Consider the following 16,596-nt stretch of genomic DNA (forward strand, 5'->3'; position numbering starts at 1 on the left):
ACCTTCACAGACAGGGCAAGTGCAGCTGAGAGGTGAGTGGCCTGTGCCAAGAGGTGTTTACTATTTGCACCCAGCTCAGAGTGCAGAGCCTGGGCACTTGACTGTCCCACACGCCTCCCTCTGAGCCTCACCTTCTCCTTCAGGGAAATGAGGACCCTCTTGCTTCGAGACCCTTTAGAAGGTAGGGGTGTCAACTTGGAGCCGTGGTCCTAAAGAGCGGCCAGACCTCCCTGCTACCCGACCTTGGCCTCCCTGAAGACTGAAGGAGAAAAGGCCACCTACCTGGATGTGCTTCCTGTAGTCTCGGCTGAGGATGGACTCCTCCACCCTCTTCATCTTGGCCTGGAAGACCTCCAGCTGGGAGGTCAGGCCCTTCATGGTCTCCTGGGGAAGTGGGCAGAGAAAACATGACCACAGCCTGGCTCGTGTGGGCTGGGGGTGGACAGCACCGCATCTCAGGAGGGAAGATTCTGAGTTCTTCAGTCTGCCCCACATAATAACACAGGGCGAATCGACTCCAACACACCCACCCTAACTCTCGCTATACCACATGTGATCACTTCCCATACCTAGGCACTGTGTCCTGTAATCAAGGCCAGTGTTAGCTTGTCATTCAAAGCTTGTCATTCAAAGGCCGGCGCCGTGGCTCACTAGGCTAATCCTCCACCTGCGGCGCCGGTACACCGGGTTCTAGTCCCAGTCAGGGCACCGGATTCTGTCCCAGTCGCTCCTCTTCCAGTCCAGCTCTCTGCTGTGGCCTGGGAGGGCAGCGGAGGATGGCCCAAGTGCTTGGGTCCCTGCACCCGCCTGGGAGACCAGGAGGAGGCACCTGGCTCCTGGCTTTGGATTGCCGCAGCACGCCGGTCATAGCGGCCATTTCGGGGATGAACCAACAGAAAAGGAAGACCTTTCTCTCTGTCTCTCTGTCTAACTCTGCCTGTCAAAAAAATAATAATAATGGCCGGCACCGCGGCTCAGTAAGCTAATCCTCCACCTTGCAGCGCCGGCACACTGGGTTCTAGTCCTGGTCGGGGCGCCGGATTCTGTCCCAGTTGCCCCTCTTCCAGGCCAGCTCTCTGCTGTGGCCCGGGAAGGCAGTGTAGGATGGCCCAAGTGCTTGGGCCCTGCACCCCATGGGAGACCAGGAGAAGCACCTGGCTCCTTGCTGCAGTGCGCCGGCTGCGGCAGCCATTGGAGGGTGAACCAACGGTAAAAAGGAAGACCTTTCTCTCTGTCTCTCTCTCTCACTGTCCACTCTGCCTGTCATAATAATAATAATAATAATAATAAAGCAGCCCATCTAACCATGCTCCGTGAATGATCCAAGTCTCATCTCTCACTGCTCGCCTCCACGCACTCTCTCCTCCGCCAGGTGTCACACTACTCCCTTCACCTCCAACGTTTCCCCTGCCTGCAATTTCCTCCAGCGAAGCCTTGACCATTACTTTCGGCACCGAGCTCACCCCTTACGACGGCTCCTGTGCGCCCACCTTCTAGTCCTTGCCACACCTCCAGCCTCTCTTTCCTTCTCCAACTCCACACCCCAGGCACCCTGAGCTTCTTAGGGTTCTCAGGTCCTCATTTTCCCCTCTTCCTCCATGGCTTTGAGCACATTGCTTTTTTCTGCCTAGGTCACTCTCCCTGCCTTTCTTTCACCTGGAGAATTCCAACACATCTGTCAGGTTCCTGCTGAGATCTCACTGTCCCTAGGATGTCTCCCCTGAGCAGCCGAATTGAGTGAGTGCCTCTGTCCAAGCTTCCATAGGTCCCTGGGAGCCACCAGGACCACTGTGGGTCAGGCAGTCTCCAAGATCCCCACAACAATCCCTGGGAAATTAAGGCAAACCTAATCTCAAACAAGTCCTCTTCAGCTAATAGCCTGGTCACCAGATCAAGGGGCCTGGGTCCAAGGAAGACACCTCAGTAGCCCACGCCTAGGTCAAGGCCAACAGCTGGGGCTGCTCTGGGGACTCTACGCCACCTTCCTGCCAGTCCTCCCTTTCCCATGGACAGCACCCAGCCCCTCTCACCTGCAGGACAGCTTCAGCTTTTTGGAAGGACTGGGTAAGGGCTTCTCTCTCTTGTTCATGTGAGGCCTGGAGAACTGTAGGGAAGAGAGACCTCCATAAGCTTAGACACTTCTCAGAGCCCGCGGTGGCCACCTGGGGCCCCTGGCAGCAAGGGGTGTGGGAACGGTCTTATTCAGCCTTGTGTCTCCTAGGCTTGCCTGGGGGCTATGCCAGAAACGGAGTAGGGACTTAATAAGTGGGCATGGTAATGGAGATAAATTATAGCCTGGGAAGAAAGGAGAGCCCTACCAGGTCGTGTGTATCACTCATGCTTCACGGAGGCTACGACCCAAAGGCCGTGAGCACTTTTCACCATGGACCCTATGAGGCCACAGAAAGTGCACGGGGCCAGCGCTTCGTCAGCTGTGTTGGCTCTTTCCCGAAACCATGAAATCACTGGTTGTCCAACCAAAGCACAAAACTGGTACGTACACCAGCTTTGTGGCCAGGAGATCCGGCTGGTTCTGGCTCTGCTTCTCCCAACCAAGGGACCCTGAGAAGATCATGTCAAATATCTCACAGCCTGGAAGCCTCATTTGTAAAATGCGGCCAGCGAGCCTGGCCCAGCCCTCTTGTCACTGTGACCGGAGGCTCCCGGGAGGGAAGGATGGGCCAGGGCTTCCCACACAGGGCAGAGCTACCCAGAGCTGGAACCGTCATCGCTCCCCAAATCAGTGCAGCTTTACTTAGCATCCCACCTCTTCCACAGAGTTCCGGTAGGAAATTCCACCCTCGTTTCAGAGGATGACTAATCAGTGGGCAGGACGGGAACCAGACAGAGAGGACAAGAATGGAGAGTGGAACTGAGTCAAGGGGCCGGGGGTACAGTAGCGACACAGAAGAGAACCTTCCGTAACATAAATGCAACACAGCTGTCAAAGCTGCCCAGGCCGGTTGTATACAAATGACAGCCTTAGGTTTTGAAAAATCCAGCCAAAGTTGTTAATTGATGGAGACAGGCTCTCGTTCTAGGTAAGGTAGTGGCGACACGCTCTACCCAGTCTGTCCTGCTGCACACAGCGATGAAACCTGACAGAATGAATAGAACAGTGATTTGGGGACTTTGGAAAGTAAACAGCAGTGGCAGATTGGGCAAGAACAGAATGTGAAGTATCACAGAATAATCAGATTTTTTTAAAAATGATTTATTTATTTATTTCAGAGTCAGAGTTGGGGCCGGCGCCGTGGCTCACTTGGTTAATCCTCCACCTCCGGCACTGGCATCCCATATGGGTGCCAGGTTCTACTCCCAGTTGCTCCTCTTCTAGTCCAGCTCTCTGGTGTGGCCCAGGAGGGCAGTGGAGGATGGCCCAAGTGCTTGGGCCCTGTACCCACATAGGACACCAGGAAGAAGCACCTGGCTCCTGGCTTCGGATCGGCACAGTGACGGCCATGGCGGCCATTTGGGGAGTGAACCAACAGAAGGAAGACTTTTCTCTCTGTATCTCTCTCTCTCACTGTCTATAACTCTACCTGTCAAATAAAAAAATAAAATAAAAAAAGAAAGTCAGAGTTACACACAGAGAGAAGGAGAGGCAGAGAGAGAGAGGTCTTCCATCTGCTGGTTCACTCCCCAGGTGGTTGCAATGGCCGGAATAGGGCTGATCCAAAGCTAGGAGCCAGGAGTCTTTTCCAGGTCTCCCACATAGTGCAGTGGCCCAAGAACTTGGGCCATCCTCCACTCCTTTCCCGGGCCATAGCAGAGAGCTGGATCAGAAGTGGAGCAGCCAAGACATGAACCGGCGCCCATTAGGGATGCCAGCACTGCAGGCAGCAGCTTTACCGGCTATGGCACAGCGCTAAGCAGCAGATTTAAACAAAACCCAGAGACTTATGTATTCAAATATTAAAAAATGTCTAGAATACCATCCAAAGGTGCTCAGCATAAAACAGGAAAATCTCAACCTGGCCAAGAAAAGATGTTCTAAGGATGTGATCCCTGAGGCGCCAAAGATGTTGGAATAATCAACTCTTTATGGCACCCAATATATAAATGCTCCATGGAGGGGCTGGCGTTGTGATGCAGTGGGTTAAGCCGCCACCTGCGATGTCAGAGTGCCATGTGAGTGCTGAATCAAGTCTCAGCTGCTCCACTTCCAATCCAGCTTCCCGCTCATGCACCTGGGAAAGTTGCAGAGGATGCCCCAAGTGCTTGGGTCCCTGCACCCACAGGGGAGGCCCAAATGGCGCTCTAGGCTGCTGACTTGGGCCTTCTTCTCAAGACTGTGTTCATCCCCACTTCTTAAGGAAAACAGATTAGAAAGAAAATGGGCAGAGGGGCTGGCCCTGCAGCGCAACAGGTTAACGCACTGGCCTGAAGCGCAGGTATCCCATATGGGTGCCGGTTCGAGTCCCGGCTGCTCCTCTTCTGATCCAGCTCTCTGCTATGGTCTGGGAAAGAAGAAGATGGCCCAAGTCCTTGGGTGCTTGCACCCATGTGGGAGACCTGGAAGAAGCTCCTGGCTCTTGGCTTCGGATTAGCGCAGCTCCGGCCATTGTGGCTATCTGGGGAGTGAACCGGTGGATGAAAGACCTTTGTCTCTCTCTCTACCTCTCACTGTCTGTAACTCTGTCTTTCAAATAAAATAAAATAAATCTTGAAAAAAAAAAAGAGAGAGAGAGAGAAAATGGGCAGAGCCTCAAGGACCTCTAAGGCAATCCGCGATGTCTAACATTTGTGTCATCAGAATAAAAGAAAAGAAAGGGTGCAAGGAAGAAAACTTATTTGAAAAGAAAAACTTGAAAAGTTTGTTGAAGAACAGTTGCATCCTTTTCAAATTTGGCAAATTGTAAAGCTACGATGAAAGTAGCTCACTGAACCCCAAAGTAAACCAAAAGAAATCCACACCTTGATATGTCGCTTCTGAAAATCCACACCCAGAAAAACAATCGGAAATGGAAACAGACAAAAAGTACTTGTAGGGAACAAAAGTTTCTTCATCAGAAATCTTAGGAGAGTGGAAGGAAGAAGAAAATTTTGAAATTGCTCAAATGAAAGAGATCAAGACACTCTCAGCCGAAGGGAAAGTAAGAACTCATCACTGGCAGGCCTGCTCGAAATGTTAAAGGATCTTCTTTGAGTGACACCAGAGAAAAACCTGGAGGCTTGGGAATATGAGAAGACAACAGGACTGGTAACTGTAACAGATGCTTCTTCTCTTGAGCTCTTCTGAAAAAAGATTTACTTACTGGGAAGCATGGAGGTAGGGGAATGGAAGGAAGGAAGGAAGGGAGAGAGACACACAGAGAAAGAAAATCCATCCCCTGGTTCACTCCTCAAATGCTGCCAACAGCTGGGACTAGGCCAGGCTGAAGCCAGGAGCCCGGAGTTCCCAGGGTCTCCTATGGGGTGGCAGGAACCTGAGTACTTGGGCCCTCAGCTGCTGCCTTCCCTGGTGCATCAGCCAGAACCTGGATTGGAAAGAGAGGAGCAGGGAATCCGATATGGGATGTGGGCATCACAAGCAGTGGCTTTGCCCGCTGTGCTGCAGCACCTGCTGCTTCTCCTGAGATTTGTAAAGATCACTGATGAAGAAGAGCAAACAGGATAACAGGGCCTGATGAGTATTCAGTGTGTGCAGATGGAATGTGTGTACGACAAGTACAATGAAAAGGGAGAGGGAAGACGGAGCTGCTGAGGGGACGGCTTCCACATGCCCCGTAGAGCTAACACGTTAACTCTCAGCAGCTGGTGAAGTAAATATATAGTAATCCTTAGAGCAATCAGTGAAAAAAAATCCAAGGAGACGCAGTAAGAAAGATGACAGATAAGTTTAAAAGGCATACTAAAAATGTCCAAATACTCCAAGAGAAAGCAGTACAGGAGGAATAGAGGATTAAAAACAGAAAGACCAAACAAAACAAATACTAAAACGATAGGCTGAATGGTCTGAACATCTCAAATCAAGTAAACAGTAGGCTAGAAGGGATTTTAAAAAATCCCAGCTATTAATAAGAAACCACTTCAAGGGGTTGGCGCTGTGGCACAATGGGTTAAAGCCCCAGTCTGCAGCACCAGCATCCCATACGGGCGGTGGTTCAAGTCCCGGCTGCTCCTCTTCCGATTCAGCTCTCTGCTGTGGTCTGGGAAAGCAGTAGAAGATGGCCCAAGTCCTTGGGCCCCTGCACCCACATGGAAGACCTGGATGAAGCTCCTGGCTTCGAATCAGCTCTGGCCGTTGCAGTCATTTGGGAGTGAACCAGCAGATGGAAGACCTCTCTCTCTCCAGCTCTACCTCTCTCTGTAACTCTTTTGTCTTTCAAATAAATAAAATAATTCTTAGAAAAAAAAGAAACTCACTTCAAATGTATGTCCTAGGTAGGATAAAAGTAAAAGAGAAAAAGAATTAATAACCAAAAGAAGCTATACTGGCTATACTAATCCAGATGAAGTAAAAGAAGCACCAGACAAGGGCAGTCACAGTCAGTGACATTACTTCTCTTCTGTAGTCAATAGACAGAAATCCAGCAAAGAGAAAGCACTGAACACCTCCAGGAACCTCGTGATGGATGAGATAGTCAACCTGGGGCTGGTGCTGTGGCACAGTGGGTTAAGCTGCCACCTGCAGTGCCAGCATCCCACATGGGCGCCAGTTCGAGTCCTGGATGCTCCACTTTTGCTGCCTAGTAATGTGTCTGGGAAAGCAGTAGAGGATGGCCCAAGTGCCTGGGCCCCTGCACCCACATGGGAGACCCGGAAGAAGCTCCTGGCTTCTGGCTTTGGATCAGCCCAGTTCCGCTGTTGTGGCCATTTGGGGGAGTGAACCAATGGATGGAAGACTTCTTTCTTGTCCCTCTCTGCCTCTGCCTCTCTGTAACTCTGCCTTTCAAATAGATAAATAAATCTTTAAAAATAAAATAAAATAAAATAAAATAGGCTGGAGCTATGGCATAGTAGGCTAAGCCTCTGCCTGTGGTGCGGACATCTCATATGGGCGCTGGTTTGAGTCTCAGACACTCCTCTTCCAATCCAGTTCCCTTCTCTTCTTTTTTTTTAGAGGAAAGGTTTATTGTTGGGTTGGGGGAAGGCCGACAGGCTAGAGGGAGAGGGCAAGAGAGTAAGAGAGAGAGCACGTGTGTGGGAAGCAGGCCCTGTTACACGTTTGCCAGGGTGGGGGGTGAGGGGGGAGCAGGGAAGTAGGAACAGGGAATCCCATTAGGGTGGGGGAAGAACTGACACCTGTGGTTGGGCCATCTGGTCCCCTGACTCCTAGCAATGGTGGTGGGGGCTACAGCCTAGGATGGTGTCCAGGATGTAAATTGTGCCACAGATAAGACTGCGCCATTTTACTAACATTCCCCCTTTTTCTTTTTTATAAAGCAACTGCTGTATGGGATTACACCAGCCCCAAAGTTCAGGAGGGGTGAAGGGACGATGATCTGTCCTTAGAGCTACTTCCTGCTGACATGGGGCTCCAGCTCCATTCTAACGCACCTGGGAAAGCAGCAGAAAATGGCCCAAGTGCTTGGGCCTCTGCACCCAGAATCTCGGGGCTCTTGGCTTTGGATCGGCCCAACTCTGCCTGTTACGGCCATTTGGGGAGTGAATCAGCAGATGGAAGACCTCTCTTTCTCTCCCTTTCTCTGTAACCCTATATCTCTCAAATAAATTAATTAATTATTTTAAAAATAGAATGGCTAAAATAAAAAACAGTGGGGCCGGCGTTGTGGTGCGGCGGGTTAATGCCCTGGCCTGAAGCGCTAGCATCCCATATGGGCGCTGGTTTAAGACCCAACTTCCAATCCAGCTCTCTGCTATGGCCTGGGAAAGCAGTGGAAGATGGCCCAAGTCCTTGGGCCCCTGCACCTGTGTGGGAGACCCGGAAGAAGTTCCTGCCTCCTGGCTTCAGATCGGCGCAGCTCCGGCCACTGCAGCCATCTGGGGAATGAACCAATGGATGGAAGACCTCTCTCTCTCTCTCTGTGTAACTCTGACTTTCAAATAAATAAATAAATAAATCTTTAAAAATAAATAAATAAATAAATAAAAAACAGTAACAAGAAGTTTGGCAAGAGGAAAGGACTGTGAAACCCACACGTCACGGATGGTAATGTAAAGAGGTAATTATTCTGGAAAATAGTTAGCCATTTGTCATAGAGCTCAGCAAACATATTGTATGACCTGTCAACCCCACTTCAGTTACCTAAGAGCAGGGAAAGCTTCCATTCCCACAAAACCTGTGCCTGCTTGTTAAGGACAGCTCTCTTTCAGGCTGGAAGCCACCCAAATCAGTGTCTTAGAAGTGAACGAGTAAACAGTGGAATACAACTTCACAGTGCTACAGCGACTTATGGACACGAGCAACAAGTTCAGTCACAGTGAGTTAAAGAAGCCAAGATATTCTCCAAAAGCCAATACCATTCATTTGTATAATAGCTTCATAAAGACAAACTAGAATGATGGAGACCAGACCAGCGCCTGCCGGAGGTCAGCTCAGGGAGGACAGAGGCTAGTCTCAGAGGGCTTTTGGGGGGCGGCCGACTGTTTTGTAGGGGCACATGTGGGGCTGGCATGGTGGTTCAGCAGGTTAAGCTGCTGCCTGCAGTGCTGGCATCCTGTATCTGAGCGCCTGTTTGAGTCCCAGCTGCTTCACTCCTGATCCAGCTTCCTGCTAATGTGCCTGGGACGGCATCAGAAGCTGACCCAAGGTCCTGGGCCCCTGCACCCATGTGGGAGATGCAGATGGAACTCTGGGCTCCTGGCTTCGTCCTGGACTAGTCCTAACCCCTGCAGCCAGATAGGGAGTGAACCAGCAGATGAATGATCTCTCTCTCTCCTTCAAATAAATTTTTACAAATCAATCCTCAAATAAAAATCTACACATATGGTAGAACTTATGGAATTGTACACTAAAGTAAAAAAGGGTCAATTTTAACTATATGTTAATTAAAACACACACACACACAAATAGAAAATTTCAGACAACAGAGTGCTATTGAACATAGAAAACCAGCACCAGTCTCTCCCAGTGATCTGTGTATCTTCCCCCCAAAAATGAAATCCCATATAGTTCCTCTGTGCTATGCTCCTATTCCAAGTGATAAACACGTTGGAGGTGCTTCACACAAAGGTACTTCATACAAGGACACTTCAAGAAGTTCATAAAAAATCCAAGTACAAGGTTAAGTTGATTTTGGTGCATGAAAAATTTTAAATTCATGCCTAGCATTTTCATAATGTGTACTTTACATTAAGTTTTTGAAGATCCTGCTTCTGTGCCAAGCAATTAAAAAATAACTGTACAGGAACTCTGATTGATGGGGAGAACCTGAGACAGGTAACAGTCTCCCAGCTGGCTTTTACAGTAGGACTTTCCCTCATCAGTACACTGTAACACCCAGCAGAACTCCAAAGCAATTTGTAACAGGATGTGTTAATACTGAAATGCAACTCTTCAAATCCCCAGGCAAGGGTTTTAATCCTATGTCAAAATGTTTTCTGCTAATGTTGCAATGTTTCAAGATTTTTTTTTTTTTTTTTTTTTTTTTTTTTTTTTTTTTGACAGGCAGAGTCGACAGTGAGAGAGAGAGACAGAGAGAAAGGTCTTCCTTTGCCGTTGGTTCACCCTCCAATGGCCGCCGCGGCCAGCGCGCTACGGCTGGCGCATCGCGTTGATCCGAAGGCAGGAGCCAGGTGCTTCTCCTGGTCCCCCATGCGGGTGCAGGGCCCAAGCACTTGGGCCATCCTCCTCTGCACTCCCGGGCCACAGCAGAGAGCTGACCTGGAAGAGGGGCAACCGGGACAGAATCCGGCGCCCCGACTGGGACTAGAACCCGGTGTGCCAGCGCCGCTAGGCGGAGGATTAGCCTATTGAGCCACAGCACCGGCCTCAAGATTCTTAAAACTGCTCAGACCTCCTCTGTGCAAGCTGTTCCATTTTTGGGATTCTAAGGACATAAACTGGGATGTGCGCACATCTTTATGTGAAAGGCATTTAGGGCAGTGTTTGTTAGAATACCCAAAATCTAGATGCCTGCACTCACAGAAAACAATGAAAACCAGGAATGTAACGTTTTAGCCTTTGTAAGTATTTTAGTAGCAGCATCACTACTTGGAAAAGCATTTAATACAAGGCTGAATGGAGGGGCCAGCGCTGTGGCATAGCAGGCAAAACCACTACCTACAGTGCCAGCATCCCATAGGGGCGCCAGTTCAAGTCCCGGCTGCTCCACTCCTGATCCAGCTCTCTGCCATGGCCTGGGAAAGCAGTAGAAGATAGCCCAAGTCCTTGGGCCCTGCACCCACGTGGGAGACAGGGAAGAAGCTCCTGGCTCCTGGCTCCGGATCTGCACAGTTCCGTCCTTTGTGGCCAATTGGGGAGTGAACCAGCAGATGGAAGACCTCTCTCTCTGCCTCTCCTTCTCTCTCTGTATAACTCTGACTTTCAAATAAGTAAATAAATAAATCTTTTAAAAAAAGGCTGAGTGGAAAGAACAGGATATAAAATTTTACATATGAACTAATCACAACTGTATTTTAAAATGATAAATTCTTTTGGAGAAAAGTCATGCAAACACTGATGAGGAAAGGTAAAATCAGTTACAGCATTTTTGAGGTAAATTTGAACAGCGTCAGACTACACACAACCTTCTTCAAAGATAAACAAACGGTCTGCAAGTACATGCAAAGACACTTAATAAAATCAGTCTTTAGGGAAATGCAAATCAAAACCACAAAGAGATACCATTGCACACTCACTAGGATGGCAACCAAAGGAACAATTATAGAAAATAACAAGTGCTGAAAGGTGATGGAGCAATTGGGACCCACAAGACTTGTTGCTGGGAACGTGAAATGGGCAACCACTGGGGAACACTTGGGTGGTTTCTCCGAAGCCGAGTACAGAATTAGCTTATGCCCCAGCAACTCTGCTAGCTGTAGAACCAGGGGAACTGAAAACAGCACCTGCTTGAACTAGCAGCACTGTTCACAGAGGCTCAGGGGTGCAGGTGTCCATGGGCCAGGTGTCCATGGCCTGATGAGTGGATAAACAGAGTGGTGGGTCCATTCCACTGAATGCTATTCAGCCCCCAAAGCAAGGGAGCATAGCGCCTGCTGAAACACACATGAGCCTCGGACACGTTATGCTGGGAGCAGAAAGCCAAGTGTTGGGGGGGGGGGCATCACAATTTTATGACTTCATTTATGTGACTGTCCAGAATGGACAGGGACATGGAGACAGAGCAAACTGGTGGCCACTCAGAGCTGGGGTAGGCGTGGGGATATGGAGTGACTACTTGTTGGATGTGGGGTTTCCTGTGGGGGTGACAGTGTCTTCCAGGGCCCAGAGCCTTGTAGGCTCCAGCTCTGAAGCAGAGCGAGAGCGAGGAGCCCGTGGAAGGCTCCAAGTGGAGGCAGCAGGTGCGGCCAGGTGCGGAAGCCTCTGTCCCCCTCCCCCTCCCCCGTGGAGCGTCCCGATCCTCACCTCGCAGGGCCTCCTCCTGCTTCCCTTCCAGGACTCTCCGCTGCTCTTCCAGTCTCTCCCGAAGCTCTAGCTCCCTCTCCTTCTCCACCTAGGGGAACAAGGTCCCAAGCAGGATGGAGACTGGGCAGGTGCAGCACAGCCATCTCTCACGCACTCACCACTGCCCTTTGGGGATCAGAGTCCCACCCCCTTCTGAGAGACAGGAATGACACAGGCACGGTAGGCAGGACAGACTTGGACTTGTTCAGGGCTCACAAGTGGGTTCCCAGAGAATCATCCAGATCGAAAGGGGCCAGGAGGCTTCCAATCCTGGCATCCCCTCAAGGCATGAAGAAAGCCTTCTGAGTGTGCAAAAGGAGCAGGAGACAGCTCCTCCTCCAGCTGACTGTTCCCAGCGACCACCACACCTGCCATCAGGTCCTGGATCTCTCCTCTGGGCTCGCACAGAACCAGTCTGCTCCCTCAGGGACCTGAGCACAGAGCTCCCTGTCATGCCCACTGTCCTGCACCAAGACTGCCTGGAAGGGCAGCGTGGATGCCCACGGCCAGAGGGGAGGTGCAGCTTCAAGGGGGCTCCAGCCTCAACCCTCCATGATTACTCGCTGCGTGCCCACCTCAGCCAGCGGCCCTCTCTCTGGACAAGGAAGGGACCCGACTTGATGGCTCGTGGGCACCCTGACAGGTGTCAGGGCTACAGACTCCACTTGGAAGGTCAGGGCCAAAAAACATCAGGACGGCGCCTCTACCGTAACATGCTGAAGACCCGTAGACACACACATACAGGTGATCCACCTTTCGTAAAAGGCGTGCTTCTCTAACTGGCTAAGCAAGCAATGTGTCAGTGTGCTTGGGGTGCTCCCTGGGGTACTGCTGCAGCATTCCACCTCCTGAGCACCTTGCAGCCGGGCTGTGCACTTGACCCGCGGAGCCTGGGCAGCATCCCCCCTACACATGTGTGTCCTCAGTGACTCTGCTCAAGGACACCCGGACAGAAACCTTCCCAGAACAGACGCCCATAGAATTTAATAGAGCAACTGGTCTATAAACACGGGGCCACTGAGAAAGAGACTTTAAATGCCAGCACTTGGGGGCTGGCGTTGTGGCATGGCAGGTTAAGCTGCCACCTGTGACTCAGCATCCCATATCGGAGTTCTAATTTGAGTCTCGGCAGCTCTGCTTCCAATCCAGCTCCCTGCTAATATACCTGGGAAGGCAGTGGAAGATATGGCCCAAGTACTTGGGCCCCTGCCACCTATGTGGGAGACCCAGATGCAGTTCCAAGTTCCTGGTTCTGCCTGGCCCAGTCCTGGCTGTTGCAGTCATTTGGGGAGTGAATCGGTGGATGGAAGATTCTACCTCTCTGTCTCTCTCTCTCTCTCTTTGCCTTTCAAATAAATAAATCTCTTTTTTAAAAAGTCAGCATTTTGAATACACACACTGAGCTTGTTACATATTTATAACTGAATAACCAATAAAGATGACTTAGAGCAAACTATATGTGCGTCATCGTAGGATCTTTCCTGCCACCCCACCATCTTGCTCTGCTAAGGGGGAAGCCGAGACAGAGAGAGGGGAAGCCCTGGCCTGGAGGAGTTCAGGCCTCACACCTCCTCCCACCCCTCCAGTCTCCGTTCCTCTGCAATTGTTCTTCAGTTGCTCCTCCGCTCTCACGCCCTGGACGCGTGGCTAATTCTAGGCTACCTGTGCGGACCAGCCCTCCATTTTCGTTTCCAAATAATTTTTGAGGGCTCGGTGTCGCCTGCACAGAGCCTCCTTGGGTCCCGCAGGCCTGGTGACAATTTCCCAGTATGCTAACCTTTACAGGGCACTCCCGTTTGGGGTAAATAATGCTGTTTCCCATCGGGCTTCCCTTCTAAGTCGGGAGAGGCGCAGTTACGCTGCCATAAGCAACAACGGCGCAGTCTCAGAGGCTTCTAACAAAGGTGTATGTTGCATTCACGGCACGTCCACCTCAGGTGGGCGGGAGCTCAGCCGCCCAGCGACCACCAGCCAGGGGGACAGGGCGATGCAGCAGCCTTCTTCCAGACCACGCCAGACACTTAGCCAGACAGAAAGACCGCGAAAGTCTTGAGCCAGCAATTTGCGAAAGTCTTGAACCAGCAATTAAATGCTTGGCCCAGAAGTGACGCTGGCTCTTTCTTTCACAACACAGTGGCCAGAACTAGCTCCGCGCTCCCTCCAGCCACAAATCAGGCCCAGAAGGGTAACTAATTAATCCAGCAGCAACAATGACTTCTGCTCTTATCAAATAAACAATCAGCTTTGTGGGAGGAGCCGCTTGCTGTACCGGATTTAGCCCAGATATAAACACAAGAGGTCGTCAAAAAGGTTTTGGAAAAGTGCAATGAGAAAATAAGCTTATTATTGAGCAGCTTTTCTCAGAAGAAGCATTTCCCATGCACATTTTGAAACCCCTTCATATATGTGCAGCCCATCGAGGGCTCTGCCTTCTTAGAACAGCGAGGAGCACCAAGAGCAGGTCCTGGCTCTGGGCGGCAGCAGGGTCAGCTGAGTGACAGGTGGGGGTGACCTAGGCTTACCTGCTGGGCCCATTTCTTCTTCTCCTCTTCATGTTGCTGGAGAATCCTGCTGATGTCCTTCTGGTGCTGCTCAGCCCCCTCAGGTGCACAGGACTGGACAGCTGTGGCTGCAGGTGAGAAAGCACAAAAAGGCACACGGAGCACGGGGGAGCCGAGGCCGGCACAGTGCGTGCGGGAGGCTGGGTGAGGGGCTGGCGACAGTTCTCAGAAACATCCAGAATGCTTTCAGTTGGGGCCCGATCTCTGCGGGGCACTGGAGACCCTATTTCAAGGCGGGAGCCTGTGGTCCCGGGGTCCCTGGTATCTACAGCAGGGCTGGCCGCCCACGGGGAAGATTCAGCCCACTCGGATGGTCTATGTGCTCCGGCCTGACTCTGGGTTAGAAAAACACTGGCTGCTGAGATTCAGTAACTGCGAAGCTGTCCCCTAATAATGCTGGCTGCCAGCTTTTCTCGAAGCATCCAAAATACGGCAGCACAAGGTTTGGCGTCAAGGAGGGGGAGGGGGCAGCCGCCTCCTCCTTAGGCCAGGGTTTCCTCTGCACTTGGCCAGGGTCCTCACTGCTCTCTACTGAGATGTCATTTGATTTCCTGCTGGGGCTGTGAGCATCCGAGCACGTGACCCCCTCACCGTTTGCATCTTCCCGGCTGCAGACAGAGGGGCTGCCCACAAGCAGGAAGGAGCTGCTAACAGGAAGTGCAGCCCTTGCTCGGGGAAACCCCAAAATGGGCCCTGCCAGTACCTCTTAAACACATGCTGGGTGTAACTGAAGAGAGAGACCACCCTCTCTGTGCCTTAGTTAACCCATACTCCAGTCTGAAAGCAGAGTTACGGTACTTACCCCATGGGGCGACAGAGACTGATAGAAAACACTGACACAAAAACAGTAAAACAGGGAAGGAGTCCTGAGAGCCACACAGCCATTGCTCACTTCACCCTCAAAAGAACCCACTGTGCCGAGTTCTACCATCATCCACATTTCACAGAAGAGGAAACCAAGGCACACAGAGGCCATGCTACTTAGTGTTGTCAGCATTATCGCTGGAGAGCTCCCGAAGCAGGGTCCAGCAGCAGACGTGGATGTGATAGGAGGACCAGAGAGAAGCCAACACTGTGGCTGCCCCATCAGGGCAGCAGGAGCAGTGAGCTGGTGTCCCTCTGTCCTGAGCTCCCAGGCACACGTTAGGGGACAGTGGAGAGGACGGAGCCTCAGACTCTCAGAGCATCAGGCTCGAGCACTGGCCCACGAGACCTGTGCCAGCCCAGCTGCAGCTGGAGGGACGCTTGTTAGGAAAACATCTCCCTATCGGAAGTGCCGCTTCATCAGCCCCATCCCCAGAGATGCTGGCGCCCCGGCACCAGGCCTCAGCAGTCCCACACGGAGCTGCGCGAGGCTCTCCTGACATCCGGTTGGTGTGCAGAACCTCTGAATTCAGGTCCAGTTGCTTATCAGGTACTTGAATTTCATCTACAATGCCCTTGGCCACCTCTGGGCTGTAACGCAACACCTCCAGACACAAGCAGCTCATTCTATCACCACGGAGCTCTGACGGGTTGAAACCAACAACCGTACAGACAATTCTCTGCGACGGAGCTCGATTCGATTCTGCCTGCAGGCTGTGGCTGCCCCGAGACTCCAGCATGGAGCCAGGGTCACAGGAACAAGGCTGGCCTTTCTTTGTTCGGGCACTTCAGACAGTTGGAGAGAGCTTTTGTTTGATGGGCATATCTTCTTACCAGGAGAACGCTGTCTGTTCCTTCAGCCTCTCCTCTCAGGGCAGAATGCACCAGCCTGATCGTGCCCCCTCCACCCACCCTTCCAACTCAATTTTTCTGGATCCTGGTGCAGGTGTCTTTTCCAGAACTCCACATGACACTCTAGCTGCGGGATCCACCCCTCAGAACGGGAAAGCACAGGTCAGGACTATCGCCTCCTTGGTTTTAGACGTGATACTCCTATTAATGTAACCTACCTAAGAACGAATGAGACATTTGAGTAGCGAGATCACCCTTGTTGATGACAAGGTAAGACACCTCCCGAGGGCAGTCAGGGCACTAATGGGGCTGGCTACTCACCTGTGTCCTTGTTGAGGGGACCTAGTTCCTGGGGCTCTGGTCTGGGTGGCTGATCTGCTTCTTGGCGTCTCTAGAAGAAATGAGATTATGACGAGAGGGGAGTGGGTAGGGGTCAACGTGAGGATGGTCACTGCAGTAGGAGCCTTCCAGAGGCAAAGCCAGACTTTCAGTGACAGCAGACCCTGCCCCCGGCCTGTCCACCGAGGCTGCCTCCCTCACCAGCCGTGGGTGGCCTCCCTCTGCTTGAGGACGGGCTCCCCAAATAGGGTTTCCAGGGAAACCCTCTGTGGGGGGGTTTGACGTTGGGTGACCTCCCTGACAGCCCTGCGGCCCGCCGTGGAGGACTTCCTGGCCCACCTGCTCCTCTTCCTAGGATCTGGTCAGCCGCTCTGCTATTACCCTCACCTGGCTGTGGTGCTCAGGGACCCCAAGCCTCTGTGCCTTCCATTCAGAGGATTCCTTTCT

General features: G+C 51.6%; 1 protein-coding gene across 1 annotated transcript in view; it reads right to left on the reverse strand.

The window, feature by feature from the left end:
- CCDC69 (coiled-coil domain containing 69) overlaps positions 1–16,596 on the reverse strand; it is a 35,396-nt gene that overhangs the window by 3,878 nt on the left and 14,922 nt on the right. Inside the window, exons 2-6 of the mRNA XM_008255430.4 lie at positions 16,132–16,201; positions 14,056–14,162; positions 11,495–11,582; positions 2,031–2,104; positions 283–384 (exon numbers count right to left, since the gene is read on the reverse strand). Coding sequence (XP_008253652.3) covers positions 283–384; positions 2,031–2,104; positions 11,495–11,582; positions 14,056–14,162; positions 16,132–16,201 — 441 coding nt within the window. The remainder of the gene's footprint in view (positions 1–282; positions 385–2,030; positions 2,105–11,494; positions 11,583–14,055; positions 14,163–16,131; positions 16,202–16,596) is intronic.

The sequence above is a fragment of the Oryctolagus cuniculus genome, chromosome 6 (assembly GCF_964237555.1).
Source record: "Oryctolagus cuniculus chromosome 6, mOryCun1.1, whole genome shotgun sequence".
Taxonomy (NCBI): Eukaryota; Metazoa; Chordata; class Mammalia; order Lagomorpha; family Leporidae; genus Oryctolagus; species Oryctolagus cuniculus.